Raw genomic sequence first — 16948 nt, 5'->3', positions numbered from 1 at the left:
TAAAGAAATTAGAGGTTTGACTTGCAACAGAAAGCACCGGAAGTTTGCAAGGTTAGTTAAACCAATCAAGCATATTTAGTGACGGGTAAAAGCTAGCTTTTAGACATATATATTTATATATGGTGAGGTTTAAATTTGTGTCCTAAAAAATCTTGCAAGAAGAATCACCATCTTCATCATACCCAATATATGTTTTGAAAATAATGATAACCTAAAATGATTAGCCAAGATCCTGTCAGGAAAGAAAATTAAGAATTTAAACATGATGAGAAATTAATCATGGATGAGAATCCACATCACTGGTTCAACAAAATTATTATTTTTTTTTAAAAGGTATTCATATTCATTACCCTCATTCCTTAGAACATTAGCATAAGCCTCCAAGTCAAAACCATATAAATGGGAAATCACAAATAAGGAGTTCCGACCTTATTGACCCCACAAGACAAACTGTAAACCGTATATTATACTTGTATCTTTCAAGCTTAAACAAGTCAAAACCAATAACTAACAAGTAGTACAACAGAAATATTCATTATTTTCTCTACTTCCAGAAACTCAAAAACAACGGTAAATACTTAAAAAGGCCAAAGAAGACTAGAAACAATCCCTGTACATGATAACCAGTGAATCAGTGATGGTGCTGCGGCATTATCCTTTTTTTCACATTTAGCTCTAGTCAATCTGAGGTGCCCTTGGAGCTGCACAGTACGATTATTACCAACTAATTTAGAAGGGGGGGAAAAAGCATTGGGCCATCATGGCAACAGGGAAACTATAAAGCTATTTGTAACGACCAATTGATTATTACCTAAATTGACAGCTTCTGAGCTTTTCATCAAGCGTAGACGTTTGCAGGAGGCAACAAACATTCTGCAGAGATGAAACACTATTCAGAATAATAACAAGAACATGCCCCTGAAATACTACTATTCACTTCTTTTCAAATTAATATTTCCTAATTCTTTGAGAATATAGTGATAATCTAGTGAAGGCTAACTTTATTTTGATGCAAAGGAGTAACATGAGTTATATGTTCCAACAAGCTTCACAAAAAAACTCATTTAAAGTGCAAGTGTCTAAGCCTTGGATATGCCATTTATTAACATGATTTGAAGAGCAGGTTTTAATTAAGAACAAGAGGGTTTAACGCAAAAGCCTTGACTGAATGTCTCGAAGGACCTTGGTACATTTACTTGAGCTTGCGGTCTAGACCCAATGCACTATTTTTCCTTCTGTATTCAAGGCCATTTGAGTTAAACCGAGATCAAACTAAATTACTTTGGGCCAACTAAGTTTATTTCAATAATAATAATAATAATAAAACAAGTTTATTTCAATCATTCAACAATTGATTCAAATTAGATCTAGTTCAATCAAATGTAATCCAGAACCACATCTGCTGATTTGGTTCAATTTGGATTGAGCAAGTAGACTAACTTTGATCAACTTGCAGGTGGATCAATTTGCTCCTTTATACCTATTCCAATTTAACTTTTCAGGGAACTAGGTCAGAATCAATTTAATATGAGTTGAATCGAATTTGAATCCATTTCTATAGGGATGAAATATATTAGAATTGAAGAATAAACCATTCTGATCAAGGATTCAAATAGTTTAAATCAAAATTGAATTCATTTAATAAGAAAAGAACCTAGGGTACTCCTAACTGTTCATACTGGGGTTCTAAGATCCAGATAATTCAACTTTATACCAGACCAATGGACTCAACTGATTAATTTGAAGCAGACTTCTGGATATTTATTAAGGAGTGCCCGAGATGAAGAGTTAGGGAGGATTAGGATAAATTTATTAAAGGATGGGAATAACCATCCTAGCTATTCTCTAGAATGGTGAGGTTTTTGTACCATGGGCGATTTGTGATGCCTAGGACCTCAATTCATATTCCACACCTGCTCCAGGAGTTCCATGGGAGTACTATTAGGGGGTGCAGAAGATATGCATGATACTTGCCTAGGAGTTGTATTGGAAGGGGATCCATAAGGATGTGGAGAAGTTGGTCGCCAATTGTGAGGTCTGTCAGCAGAATAAGCATATGGCCATGGCTCTAGGAGGATTATTGCAGCCTTTTGCTCTACCAGATCAAGCATGGGAGGTCGTCATAGATTTTACAAACAGGTTACCTTGATCTGAAGGATTCATCATGATTTAGTGGTAATAGACAGGCTAAGCAAATATGCTCATTTTGTTCCCCTACGACACCCCTACATAACAATGACAGTGGCATCAGCTTTCATCACGAAGGTGGTTAAACTACATGGGAGACCAGAGACTATAATATCTGATAGGGATAGATGTTCCTCGGCCATTTTTGAAGAGAATTATTCAGACTATGGGGGGTAGTACTGAAAAGGAGCACCTCCTACCACCCACAAACCAATGGGTTGACATAGGTGGTAAATATAAGCTTAGATACATACCTACGATGCTTTGTGTTGAAAACCCCTCGCTTTGAGCCAAGTGATTAGCATGCGCAGAGTATTGGTACAACACTTCATATCATTATGCTTCTTAGATGACCCCATTCAAGGTGTTGAACGAGAGAGATCCGCCTCATCTAGTGCATTTTGGGCAGAGTACACTCCAGTTTCTTCAGTAGAAGCATACTTAGAGGAGAGGGAGATGGTGTTGGAAGATATGAGGAAGTATCTATTAAGAGCTCAACAGATTATGAAGAAACAGATAGATGGGCATAAGAAAGACATCCAGTTTGAAGTTGAGGAGAGTGTTTTTAAAGCTACAGTCACTTCCAGGAGGAACAAGGAATTGGCTCCAAGACATTTCGGCCCTTATGAGATATTAGAGAAAACTGGAGCATAGGTGAATTGCTTGAGGTTGCCTACAAAAACCACCATCCACCTAGTATTTCACGTGTCACGATTGAGGAGAGCTTTGAGGGATCACACAGTCAGTTCAGAGTTGTCAATAATATTGACTGAAGATTTGAAAGTAGTATTGGAACCCATGAAGCTATAAGGCTTACGCTAGGGAGAGAGATGGCTCAAAGAAGTGCCGATCAAGTGGAAGGACATTCCTGATTAGAATGCTACATGGGAGCCTTACGAAAGAGTGAACCATCAATTCCCATCTTTTCACCTTGAAGATAAGGTAGTTCTTTGGGAGCGGTGTATTGATACGCTTGGACCGGCCCAACCTAGACTGATCCACAGCTTGGGCCGGCTCCTGCAATACAGCAAATGCAAGCCTGCTGGTCCGAAGGCTCACAATCTCAACCCTACCTAGGGCTAATTGTTTGAGGGTTATTAGTCTAGTTATGTTATTTTTGTATTTGCTTTAAGTAAGAGTTATCTTGATCCTGAAATTACAAGCGTTGAGCTTGGTGAGAATTCCATGATGTTTATGATGCATAAGAACGACTCACAGAACATACGACACCTACAAGGATGCAACATATTCATGCAGATTTCAATTAATGGAAGGTCGCCATCAACAAGAAGATTATCATGATATAATGAACAAGGCAATTATGAAGGACAAATAAGGCAATCAAGGATCTACACTATTAAATGATTAATGCTTTAATGAAGTTTCAAAATTTTATTGAAATATCTCCAAATAAAATAAAATTTTCACCTTGCACAACTCATTAGAAATGAAAAAACACTTGTCATTTCAATAAAACAATATCATAAGTATCTACCGATACTACATAAATATAATTTCATGTTCGAGCACTAATTCCATAAATAATTTGAATAAATCAGCCTGCATAAACATAATTTTTCATCCTCAATTAAGCTTCAACATTGACTGGATTGGAGAGAAAATCCCGGTTTTCTAGTGAGAGAAAACTCCTTTTTTTGAATTTGCACTTCCCACAAAGTCCTCTCTCCACTAATGGCGATGGAGGGCCGTCGGCCTCCACCCTCCGACGCCACTGACGGTCGTCGGACATCAACATATGCTGTTCGTATTCATCCTCGTGCAATCCATGGTCGTCTCCACCTGCTTTTGGTGATGCAACTATGATGTTTGATCAACAGTCCAAATCAAGATTTAAAAAAGCTGGAGCATTGGTCATCAATGAAGGAGGTTTTATTCAGCCGAAAAAATAAATGGAATATACAGGAAAAGGGAAGAAGGTCCTTATGGATATCCCAGATGAAGCCCTCAATTTACTTGTTTTGCAGACAACAACAACAACAACAACAACAACAACATCAAGCCTTTATCCCACTACGTGGGGTCGGCTACATGAATCCTTTTTCTCCATTGGGTCCTATTAAAAGTCAAATTCTCGTTTAAATCTAATAAAGAAAGGTCATTTAGGTCTACCCCTACCTTTCTTAACATAAGTCAAATCTAATACCTCTACTCTCCTAACCGGGTCATCGCAAGGCCGCCGTTTTATGTGACCAAACCATCTAAGGCGACTTTCTCTAATCTTATCTTCTACTGGAGCTACTCCAACCTTTTCACGTATATGCTCATTTCGTATCCTATCTCTAAGGGTAAAGCCACTCATCCACCTGAGCATCCTCATCTCTGCCACACTTAACTTAGTATTATGCTTCTCTTTTAAAGGCCAACATTCGGCACCATAAAGCATTGCAGGCCTCACTACCATCTTATAGAATTTTCCCTTAAGTTTGAGGGGTATATTTCTATCACATAACAAGCCCGATGCATTCCTCCACTTCAACCATCCAACTTGAATTCTGCTGATAATATCCCCATCTATTTCACCATCACTCTGAGCAATAGATCCTCAATTTACTTGTTTTGCAGAAAGGAGCAAAAATTGGTTACCAATCTGCCGTCAGTGACTCTGATATTTCAAAATCTGATAGGGCAAAGTCGAAGATATTGATGTCTGTTGTTTCTGATTCTGGTCGCCCAGCCCCAGTTTTGGAAGTAATAAATGTTGAGAAGATAATTGAGAAAATAGTTGATGTGCAAAGGCATGCTGGTGATTCAGGAAAGGTCCGTGAATGCATCTCAGCAGACCTGGGCAATTGCAATAAAGAGGACAAAACTGATAGCAGATTCAACGACTCATTCCAGCAAGGTGGAGGGTAATGGTTCTACAGAACTCAAATCTGTGGATTCAAAGGTTGTAAAGGAAATAGGCTAGTATCAACATGGCTTAGATCTAAATACCGTTCGTGAATGCGCATCAAGAGACTTGGTAAATTGCATTCAACAAAATAACTGCTTGGAAGTGCCGGTTACAAATAAGACCGTTGGGAATGCTTGGAGGAAAAAAATCAAACATCCAAGTAACTGACTTCAAATTTGGAGAAGACTTCATTACTGATGGCTCGGTTGTCAAACTAAATGTTGATAAGGAACTGGAGAACTCAAATAAACTTAAGAAATCAATTGTTATCAAAATCTTTAGTGACAAAATCCCATTTCATATTATCAGTATTGAGTTGAAAAGACAGTGGAGAATTTTTGGCAAATTTCACTTAACTTTGCTTGGATTAGGTTGGGTTCTCTGTGCTTTTGAAGAACCTGAACCTTTGAAACAAGTCTTAACTTCAGGACCATGGTATGTTAATGGAAATATTTTTGGAATGGTCAAATGGTCTCCATCGTTCACACCTTCATTCAAAGGCCTCACGGCTCCTATATGGATTCATATGCCTACTTTCCCACTTCAATGTTGGGATGAGATTAATGTTTGTAGGATTGTATCCATGGTGGGATCTCCTTACTTGATTGATGGAAACATGTTCCAGTGGAGTAGGAGAGAATTCGCAAGAGTTTGTGTCCGCATAAAGCTTGATGAAAAACAACCTCTTGGAGTATGGGTACAAGGGAGCTTGAGCAAGTTCTATCAAAACATCGAGTATGAGAAGCTACCTACCTTTTGCTTTAAGTGTGGGAAGTTAGGACACTTGGAAGAAAATTGTTTGGGAAATGGTCATATTACCACTCAATGTCCTATTCAGATAGCAAATCAAGTCCTGGAAAAGTCTTTTGTTGATGCTGGAAAAGAAGCGAATGTCGAAGTTCCTGCTGAAGATGGATATGGACCTTGAGTTCATATCAAATATGGAAAGAAAATCTTTAAAAAATACAAGAACCAGGCTTACAGGACATCAAAACAATCAAGGATTGCCTGTTTCACAAATTATTTCAAATCCTGTTACCGGGAATGATGCTGAGGTGAATATTATTACTGGGAAGGCTTTCACGCATCATAACGCTGGTGGATAAAACATTACTGCTGGAGATAATCAGGGAGAAGTTGTTGGAGCACTATCGGCACAAGCTATTGAATATGCAGAAATAGTTGATGAAAGATTGGGGTCTGTCATGACAGTTGCTGGCGTTTTGAAGACTAAGGATGCTGGGAAAGATCAAAGCATTGTGAATATGTAGACAGCTACAGAACATGGTATGGGTCCGAAAACTTCTGAAATTTTAACTTCTATAAATAAGTTTGAAGCTCTAAATTCTGTGTTGGAGGAAAGAGAAATTGGTGAGATTGATTTATCCCAGAGAAGATGTATTAATAAGGAAGATTATGGTGGAGATGATAATGTGATCCAATCGGGTGTTGCATCTGTAGAGATGGATACAAATGAAGGGAACTCTATGGTTAAGAAAAAAGGTGTCAAACAATTGAAAGGATTTGGTCCAATCAAGTAGATTTCCAAGAATAGGAGATCGGAAAATGATGTTAGGGAAAAAGTGGGGAAATCTTCCCCTCTTACCCAATAATGGCTTCTTTAATTTTTTGGAATTGTAGAGGAGCTAGGAAGAGAAAAGCTTCTCTATGCCTCAAGGAGGTTATTAAAAACTACGATGCCTTTTTTGTGGGATTATTAGAATCCAAAGTGTCTTCCATGAATGATAAGGATATTAATTCCTTAATAGGATCTGGGTGGGATTATTTCCATGTTCCATCGGAAGGACTTTCAGAAGGGATTGTGATAGCTTGGAAGAGCAGCATTTATTTAAAGTGATGGATTTTTCTTCTCAATTCATTATTGGGGAGTTGGAGATTCCCAATAAAGGGAAATGGAGGATTGCTACCGTTTATGGAAGCACAGATGTTTACAAAAGAAGGATGCTCTGGGAAAGAATGGAGGTTCATACAAGAACTGACATGCCATTGGTGATGGGAGGCGACTTCAACTGTTTGCTCTCTAAGAATGATAAGAAGAGTGGAAGAAGATTTTATTTCTCTTTGGGCTCTAAAGAAATGAAATATTTCCTATCTTGCAATGATCTACACGAAATTGGCTTTCTGGGGCCAAAATATACTTGTTGTAACAACAAGACTAGTGGCGACCGTATCCTTGAAAGGTTGGATAGGTGGTCTGTGAACTCAACGGCACTTAGTTTGTCTTTTCATTTGGTTATAAGGCACTTATCAAGAGTGGCTTCTGATCATTCTCCTATAATGATAAATCTCTTTCAAACATGTCCAAGGGTCAAAAGATCTATTAAATTTGAAGACATTTGGGCTTCATATCCAGCATCTACCGCGGTTGTGAGGGAGGCATGGAATAAGAAGGCTTATGGAGGTCATGCTCAAATTCTGAACCTCATATTGAAAAGGGCTCTCAAGTCTCTTTTCTTTTGGAGTAGACAAAAGATGATGATCTTAAATCAGCAAAAGGAGGATCTCAAAAAGGAAATTCTAGATCTTCAACTCAAAGAAGGAGAGCAAGGATTTCTTTCGGTGGAGGAACTGTGGTTACTCAAATCTAAAGTTAACGAGCTAAGTTCTACTCTAGCTCGGTTAACCACTTGGTGGAAGCAACGAGCAAAGATCAAATGGAGGATGGAGGAGGATTGCAATTCGAATTTTTTCCACTCCTTTACTAGTACTAGAAGAAATTCTAATTTCATTAATAGCATAAAAGGAGATGACGGAAGAATTGAAGAGAATCATGATCGTATTAAAGAAATTCTGCTGGAGTTTTTTAAAGGAAAATGGCGTGAAAGAACATGTAAACTAGACGGTTGGCCAAATCCAATCAATTGTTTGGAAGAAGAGGATAGGCTGTTGCTCAACAAAGAATTCTCTCTGTTGGAAGTAGAGAATGTGATCAAGTTATTAGGTGGATTCATTGCTCCAGGTATTGATGGCATAACCTATTCCTTTATCAAAAGTTATTGGAACATTATTAAGCTTGATTTGTGGAATACTCTTCAACAATTCTTTATGACTGCGGATATGTGTGAGAGCTGGAAGGAAACTCTTATGGTTTTAATTCCAAAAGTGACCTGTCCTATAACACCTTCAAACTACAGACCAATCAGTTTATGCAATACTATTTATAAAATAGCAGCGAAAGTTTTGTTTAATAGAATGACAGGCATCATTCCAAAACTTATTTCAAGAGAGCAAGTTTCCTTTATCTCTGGGAGGTCTCTAGCTGATCATGTCCTCTTGGCTAGGAGGTATTCCATAAGTTCAGGTATTCCAATTCTAACAAAAGCTTAGTATCTTTTAAAATTGACATGGAACATGCATATGATTCCATGGGGTGGACGACTTTGAGCAAAGCCTTAGAGTACTTTGGATTTCCAGAGATGTTTTGTAAGCTTATAATGGAATGTGTAAGGGATCCATCCTTCTCTTTATTAATCAATGGGAATCGTTCACCTTGGATAAAAGCTAGTAGTGGATTTCGACAGGGGTGTCCCTTATCACCTTTCCTTTTCATTCTTTGCTCTCAACTCATGGCCAATGTGTTCCTGATGAATGAGTCTATTGGCATCCAGATTTCTCCTAATGGCCGAAAAATTTCGCATTTACTTTATACAGATGATATCATTATATTTTCGGATGCTAAGTTAAAAACGGTGAAAAAGATCAAAAGCTTAGTTTCTAAATTTTGTTATTGGAATGGGCAAAAGGTGAATGATGGTAAATCAATGATATTGTTTGGGAAATCGGTTAGAAGGAGATGGAAAAGAGCCATATTCCAAATCATGGGATTTAAAGTGGTCAAGGAATTTAATTACCTTGGTATCAAGATTGCCTTGAGGAGGCTTGGAAGATTGGATTTCCAATTCATAATTGATAAAGTTCTTAAAATGTTGAGCATTTGGGGGAGCAAGTTTATCTCCTTAGCTGGAAGAATAACCCTTGTGAAAACTGTCCTACTCTCTTATGTGACCTTCTACTCTACTCTATCGTTGATTCCTAAAGGATTACTATATGAGATTGAAAAATACTGTAGGAATTTTATTTGGAACAAAAGCAGCGGTGGATTTGGCTTTCACTATGTGAGCTGGAGCTCTATGTGTGAACCGGTGCTGAATGGGAGACGTGGGTTGCATTCCTGCACTAAGAAGGTAGGCCCTCTAAGGGCCAAATTGGCATGGAAATACAATCAAGACAAAGATTCTCTGTTGCATAAAATATTGTTCCCGAAATATGACTCTCTTGGTGATCAGAAGATTGGGAAAAGATCTAATTCATCTGCTTGGAAGGTTGGAAGTTTCTCAAACCAATAGTAAGATGGGATGTTGCAAATGGTGATTCAATTGAAATATTCCAGGATACATGGATTTTAGATAGAAGCTTGAACAATTGGCCCACGTTTGTAGTTCCTGAAGACATTAATGGAAAAATAAGGAGAGTTAACACTCTTATTTCAGAAAACTGCTGGAACATAGAGGAATTGAATAAGACCTTTGGGAAGGATCTAGTGGAGCTAATCAGCACTATTCAGATTCATTCCTGCAGTAGTGAAGACCATATGGAATTGATTAAAAGCTGCTCTGGAAAGACTATTTCGGCTTTGGCAACTGCTGAATATAGTGGTGAATGTAATGAACAGAGGTACTGGACATGGATCGAGGAGGCCAAACTAAATGCTAGAGTAAAAAACTTTTGGTTGAGGGTATTCAATAATGCCATACCAACTTTTCAGCTTCTATCATATAGAAAACTGCAATCTAATGACCTCTGTCCTATAGGTTGTAATGAGACCGAAGATAGAAATCATGTGACCAACAATTGTAGAAAGCTTATTGAGGTACTCTCTTGTTTGAACAGATGGGGGTTTGGTATTCAAATAATTGATTCCATGGAAAACCGATGCAAGTGGTTGCATAGTCAAAATGCTCTTTTGTGTAATCTCTACTGTAGCTCAGTTTATCTTACCTGGAAAGAAAGAAATGAAGTTGTTTATAGTGGAACAGAATGCAATTTTCATTGCTTCTGAGGCAATCAGTTTTGCTACAGTTTCTACAGGATGGAATCCTTTAAGCTTGGGCTGGTTGGTTGCTAATCAACAATTGCTGTTGGAAAAAACTTGGCATCCTCCTCCAACCGATTGGATCAAGATTAATTTGGATGCTTCCTTATTGAGGTCTTACAAAGAAAGGCATTGGAGGCATCATCCGTGATCACAAAGGCAGATTTCTACTAGTTTTTGGCAAACCTTGTATTCATTGGGATGTAACATATTTGGAGCTACTAGCAATTAAGACAATCAAAGATGTTCTTCAAGATTGGATGCTTGAGTACAAGGGAATCATCATTGAAGGAGATAATGCAAACATCATGAAGCTCATTCAAGATACGATGAAGAAAGGTGAGCAAAGTCTTGATAGTTTATCTTTCCTCAAAGAATTTAATTTAGTTATTTTTAATTGTATAGATAGAAGCTCTAATAGGTTAGCGGATCTATGTGCTAACTTGGCTATTTTTTCTTCTTTTATTTGGGATGATATTGTGTTGGATAAGATTCCTCCTTCATTTCTTAAGATTTTGAAGGAGGAATCTACAGGAGGTTCTTTGCAGGTGGATTTCCTTTTTTCTTTAATGCAATATTTGCTTCCTTCAAAAAAAATTAAGCTTCAACAAGGCATGCATGATAGCTTTTGGCATCAATCTAAACTGGCTATAATCAATGGTTGTGAGATACACTATTCATAGTAGTGTTTGAGTGTGCAAAAAGTGTGACACTGTTTCCTCTTTATAACATTGCCAATAGCGTGAAAAGCAATGAGGATACTCTATGTAGGCAACAAGAGATAACTAAAGAAATCCATGGTTATGGCAAACAAGTTTGCATACGAAGTGCAAAGGAAGGGAAGAGTTTAAGGTGGAGATGATAACAACCACAAAGAGATTGACTTTGTAAATGGTGTTCATGATAACAAAGGATAATGGAAGAAGAAACACATGGATGAGTTCATCAGGGATGCGCCCGTGAACTTCATGCTTGGGGGAAGTAGCAAGTCATTGGTAGAAATCATGAGAAGAGATCATGAAGATAAGCTAAGTAAATATCAATTTTGCAACCTTTGCTTATGCCCACTAGGACCGAAAGCGTAGATTGCATCCCACAAGCTTATGGATGGTATTTTCATGTTATTTAATTGGACTGAAGGGATTAAGACAACTTATGCCTAACTTAAACCCCAACCAAACAAGTTCTATGCATCAATGAACCTTTTTAATCTTTTCCCATCCTCCCTCTCCTCCCAAACTCTTTCCTTTTTTTCTTTTATCCTTAGACATGTTCTACAGTGTAGATCTTGCATGAGCATTTTAATCATGTGATAATCTTTATAATGGGCTCTTGAGGGATGTGTGTGCAAACTTCATGCTCACTGAATGAGAAATGTTGTCAGTGGCACTTACAAGAGATATCAAAGACCAGCTACACTAACAAGCTCAACCGTTCTTAAAGTTTGCATGGCTTATCCCCACTTGGGATACATGCTGAGCTTACATCCATCAAGTTTATAGATGGTGTTTTTAAGTTATTTCATTGGGTTTAAGGGTTTAAACTAGCTTATGCCTGACTTAAACCCCAACCAAATAGCCATACAAATCACCCTTTATACTCTTTTGCATTCACCCTTTCTTGCCTAGTTCTTTCTTTTCTCCTTTAAGCATGTCCTCATAAAGTGGAAATCCTACATGAGAACATTTTAATTGTGATTCTATATTAAAAAAAATTAAATTCTTCAATTCCTTTCCTTCAATTATGTCGTAGACATTGGGATTTTAGGTGCACTATAATAACTTCATACTTAGGATGCTCAACCCATTCATTCAGGCTCATCATGGAACTCATGCTTCACACATTATCTTTGCACGAAGTTAGCAAAAACCATTTCTCTTTGCATATTTTAACAAAGAGACCTCAAAAGAGAATGCTCATTTGAAGTTTCCTTGAGCCTGATCTATTATCTTTTCATTATTTTTACCTTCCTTTAACTCTCGATCAATCATCAGACTTAACTGGGAAAAATTATTACATTCCAAATTCATGCTTTCCATGCAAAATCCAAATTTTTTAGATTGCATTAATCTTAATCCTCTATGGATTAAAGATAAGTTAGTTTACTAATCTATATTGCATAAACATAAGAGGCAAACAAAACATGGAAGAAGTTAATTTCTAAGATTCAGGTCACAATGAGCAGAGATGTTTAAATATAAATTTTAATAACATCTTAAATTTTTATCATTCATAATTATAACATGTATTGTTGAATATAATAAATAATATAAGTAAAAAAACACTATTATTTAATATCAAATAGTAAAGCTCAACACTTCATAATACTTGAAGAGAGGAATATTAACAGTTAGAAGAATAATGAAGGGAGAATTCAAAATAAGATTGATTAGGTACGTAAGCTGATTAAAGTGACACAATTTTATGTGTAATGTCCAATACCTCCCAAATGAAGCTCCCTAGAAGTATCCAAAAAGGGTCCAAAGGTTGCCCTAATGTCACAAATTTAAGAAAGAAATAAAAAATAGACACATTCCATGACATATTTGAAATGGTATTTGTAAGCGTTTGAATGCAAATCATCCAAGAATTGTCAAACATAAGACAACTTCCATTTAAAGTGTCGCTACTTCATATTGAAACTTCAATTAACCTAGTTTTGTACAATCTTTATACAGTAGTTTGAACTACAATTTGATGTAATCAATATGAATCTACCCAATTACTTTAAGAAGTCCTATATAATCATTTGAAAGAAAGGATGATATGATAGATTAGTAATCTTATTCTAATGTAAAGATTAAAATGAACAATCTAACTCACAATAGAACTTAACTCTATCGATTACAGAAACTTACAAAATACCAATTTCAAACCCTAGCAAATTGATTGAGTGGAATTATCTCAAAATAATATAACTATTTATACATTACTAGAGGATTATCCTTTAAAAGGAAATAATACATTCTCCTTGTGCAACTTACACTACCCATCAACATAAATAAATGGCTAAGGTTTAAAGCAACTAAAATCCATTGAAAATAAAAAGAAAGTAGCTTATAACCACCATGGTTTTAAAAACAAAACCGGACCAGCCGGTTCGACCGGTTCAAACATGAACTGGTCCGGCGGGCAGTCCGATCAGCTGAGATAACCGGCTGTACACAAAACTGGCAAAAAACCAGTCATGAACCCGGTTGAATCGAGAAAACGTCGAACTGTGCGGTTTTAAAAGAACAGACAGTTCTTAAAATCTCAAATCAAAGCCGTCCATTTGCGTTCGAATGGAGTAGGGATTTGATTACAAGCTATTACCCGCTCGCTTGTCTTCCCTAACATACGCAAACCTTGATTTCGACTCCCTCTTGATTCCTCCATTGGTCCAACCAAAGAAGAAGGCGAGAAGCAGAAGGCCTCCTCCAACCTCCTAGCTCCGGGCACAGCTAACTTGACGAGCTCACCTGCTTCGACTCACCTTTGGCAACCGACTTTGATCTCGGACTAGCCAGATCCCGACACAGGTTGATTACGAAATTCCTAATTCCATTTCTCTCATCTCTGTCATTTAAGATAACGACCAGTGATATAATTTAACCCTATGAGAATAGCTATTTGTGTTGCTATTTTATAAGTAGAAATGCTAAATTAGTTCATGGAAAGGTTGCAAGTCTTACTCCAAGCTTCTAATTCATTTGGCTTCTATTGAAACTTTTGAATATAAAATGCTAGAATTTTATTTTCTGGCTCCATAAAAAGTCCTTTTGAATGCTTACCGTAGACATTTGAGAGTAAAAAGTCAATGACGGAATAAAGAATTACACTTTTTCAATTTTTTCCAATGACATCTTTTTTTACGACACTTTCCAAATCACATCCATGGCTATATATGAATCTAATCCCATAGTTATTCTCAAGTTTGAAATTTAGATCCATGATAGCAAGTTATCTATGTTAAACATTTGAATTTTAATTTCCAAAACATTAGCACAGAAAAGCCATCGGGAAATGTCACGTACACTTGTGAATCATGCATGCATGATGTATTCGACATATCATATTTGTTTTGGCTTTCCACAGAAAAGCCATCGGGAAATCTCTTTAATTCTCATAAGGAGAAATCAGGCAGCCATAAATCTTAGATAGATTCAGAATGTTTAGAAAATTTTGTAGTTTGATGCATAATATATTCAAACCATCTTTTACCATATTTAATTTTTGATAAATGAGAGTAATTCATTCTATCCATTGACTTTGTTATATCTTATAATAGATAACTCATCTTCAGTTCTTTTGCTTATTTACTTCATATTATGTGCACAATTATGATGAGTATGTTATATTTATTTTATTTTCAAAGTTTCACTGATAGGAGATAGAAACTGTAAGATCTCAAGAATTTTTTTTGTTCATTTCTTTTTAACAGTTTCACATGCTACAGAAAAAAACTGAAGATATGGAAACCTGGAGCCACAAGGTGTGTCGTTTGGTGAGTTATTTACTTTTTTGTGAAATATTTGTTTATGTTTTATTGAATTACTTGATGCCACATTTATATTGTGTTATTTATTTATATTTTGTAAGTTTAATTAATACCATATTTATATTCTTTGATTAGTTTGATATGAAAATGGAATTTAGAGTGAAGGTATTAGAGGAAATTTTCTCATTTTTTTGTAATGTTAAATATTATTATTATTTATTACGTCATCATGTTAGACCCTGATTTGACCGGTTCGACTGGTCGAACCGTGAATTTCTCCTTCTAGTTCATTATCCGGTCCTGTTTTGAAAACCTTGATAACCACTTTTAATCCTAGCTATCCCATTAGAAAATCAATAAGGTGTATAAACCAATTTAAAGAAATATGTAATGGCATCTTTCATTCAAATCATGAATAGAAAGATCTCAAATGCACTAAGGCATGATCACCAGGTTAGTATGATACACATGATATTAACAAACAGGCCAAAACTTCCTGAAAGCTCCAAATAAAAATAAAAAAATGAAAATAATTAAATAGTACCCAATAATAGTGCAATTATATGGTAAAGCAACCAGATCATCCCAAGACAACCCTAATCTTACTATCAGACTAATATATGATCAACTTTTCAACATATTATGGAACCAATCTAGCAAAGAAATCATCTATAACAAATAATATCCCTTGACTACCTAAATTGGGATGTAAAACTACAAATTCGAAAATTATACTTTAGCTCAATCAAACAAAAAGTTAGCTTCGGTGTATCCTATCCTCATTGCATAACTACAAAGTATGTCATCAGATCCGTTAAGAAACACATGATGCAATCAGAGCTATAATAGTGAACATGAAGGAAAAATAATAATAATAAACAAAGTTCCACAAACTAAAATATTGCATGAACCGACAAAACACACAAATGAACGAAGAACTCACTTACTTCCATGGAACATCACCAACAAGCATCCAGTCACCATCCTTATCCTCGTATGTCGGCACATACTCTGTTCCGTTGAGCGGATCAACCAGCCTCCTCTCGTTGTTGTTTGGCGAGTTACCTACCCAGAATCAAGTAAAATTTGTCCCAAATTATCATGCTTCTAGCAAACTAAACACAAATTCCCTTCATCCCAGTAGATGTAAGAAACTTACGAATAGTAAAACAGGAGAACATCTCTTTGAGCGCATTCAGCAGCTGCTGATACCCTCCGTACATCTCTATGTCCACCTTCCGAAGGTATGGCGCTCCATCCACAGCTACCTTCACATACGTGCAACTCTTCAGCGCGTTCTTTCGGAACGACCTCACTGGCGGCCACCCAACGACCTGCGCCCTGAATCCCAAGTTACAAGAGAAAAATTACCAATTGTCACTATCAAATCAACAACAAAGCTGAAACAAGTTAAATCTGAAGTGGATTCAACACTTACTTGTTAGCCGGCAGCTTGCCGGCCCCGGAAGAACGTGTGTCGGATGACTCTGCGGTCAAATAGTCAAGATTGCATCCTCCAGAGCCACCAAGCTTCAGATCGACAGTCTCAGAGAACCCGCGCTTCCTCTCCAGCTCCGATCCGGCGATACGGGAGCTCCCCGGAAGGCCAAGCTTCAGTTCAGTTTCCTCATAATCAAGGCCAGATACATCTGACTCCGTTGAGCTCTTTGCCGTCTCTGCCGACATCTCACCCAACTTCACCTCTCTCTTATCCTTTATGGTTAGGTTTTCTACTTCCACTTGCAACAGAGTACAACTACGTTGGCCCGACGCAGAGAAGGTCAAGGCCGATGGCGCGCTCCGCCAGTTTATAAGATTGGAGCGCCACTCCTATTCACCGTTGGATGATTGACACGTGTTCAAAATCGGACGTTAGAGGAGTGTACGCGTCAGGCGGATAGCCGGGAGCGTGTGCCTGCGGGAATAACCACGGGGCCTGGCGGCGTGGGACCGACTGTCGGTTCGCGCTGTCTCTCAGGCCATCGCGGCAGGCTTGAAACGGCCCAGATGCTGCAGACTGCATTATTAGCTGAGCCGAGCTTAGCAGGCACAACGCCGTTCAGGGCAAAATTAGTGAGAGGTGCGAGAAGAGAAGTAGGGCCCGCGGTTTTGTGTTGGTGGAGAAGCTGTCAACTTTTTTCCGGGGCGAGGCAGTGGATGGACCCCACAGGGGACAGACATGTGACTAATGTTGGCCTTTGCCGGCGAACTGTCCCCCGGACCACCGCCACGTGACGTTTCTTGCGGCCTCCAG

The 16948-nt window shown here is 37.6% G+C and overlaps 1 protein-coding gene across 2 annotated transcripts; it reads right to left on the bottom strand.

Annotated features, from left to right (window-relative positions):
* Positions 1-373: 373 nt before the first annotated feature.
* LOC110108598 (auxin-responsive protein IAA1) lies at positions 374-16670 on the bottom strand. 2 transcript variants are annotated; one of them, XR_002304479.2, is made up of 5 exons: positions 16133-16670; positions 15854-16035; positions 15638-15759; positions 812-873; positions 374-701 (listed from the first exon to the last, which is right to left on the bottom strand). XR_002304479.2 is itself a non-coding variant. In XM_020839296.2 (5 exons), exons 1-5 carry the CDS (start codon positions 16378-16380, stop codon positions 676-678), a joined length of 636 nt encoding a protein of 211 aa, XP_020694955.1. In that variant the 5' UTR covers positions 16381-16669; the 3' UTR covers positions 376-675. The 2 variants fall into 2 exon arrangements, 1 of the variants encoding a protein (XP_020694955.1); XM_020839296.2 differs by having other exon boundaries at positions 376-701; positions 15642-15759; positions 16133-16669.
* Positions 16671-16948: the final 278 nt, after the last annotated feature.

Source organism: Dendrobium catenatum, unplaced genomic scaffold, assembly GCF_001605985.2.
Source record: "Dendrobium catenatum unplaced genomic scaffold, ASM160598v2 fragScaff_scaffold_743, whole genome shotgun sequence".
Classification (NCBI taxonomy): domain Eukaryota; kingdom Viridiplantae; phylum Streptophyta; class Magnoliopsida; order Asparagales; family Orchidaceae; genus Dendrobium; species Dendrobium catenatum.
Note: the sequence above shows the minus strand (reverse complement) of the source record. Positions and strands in the feature narration are given on the sequence as shown.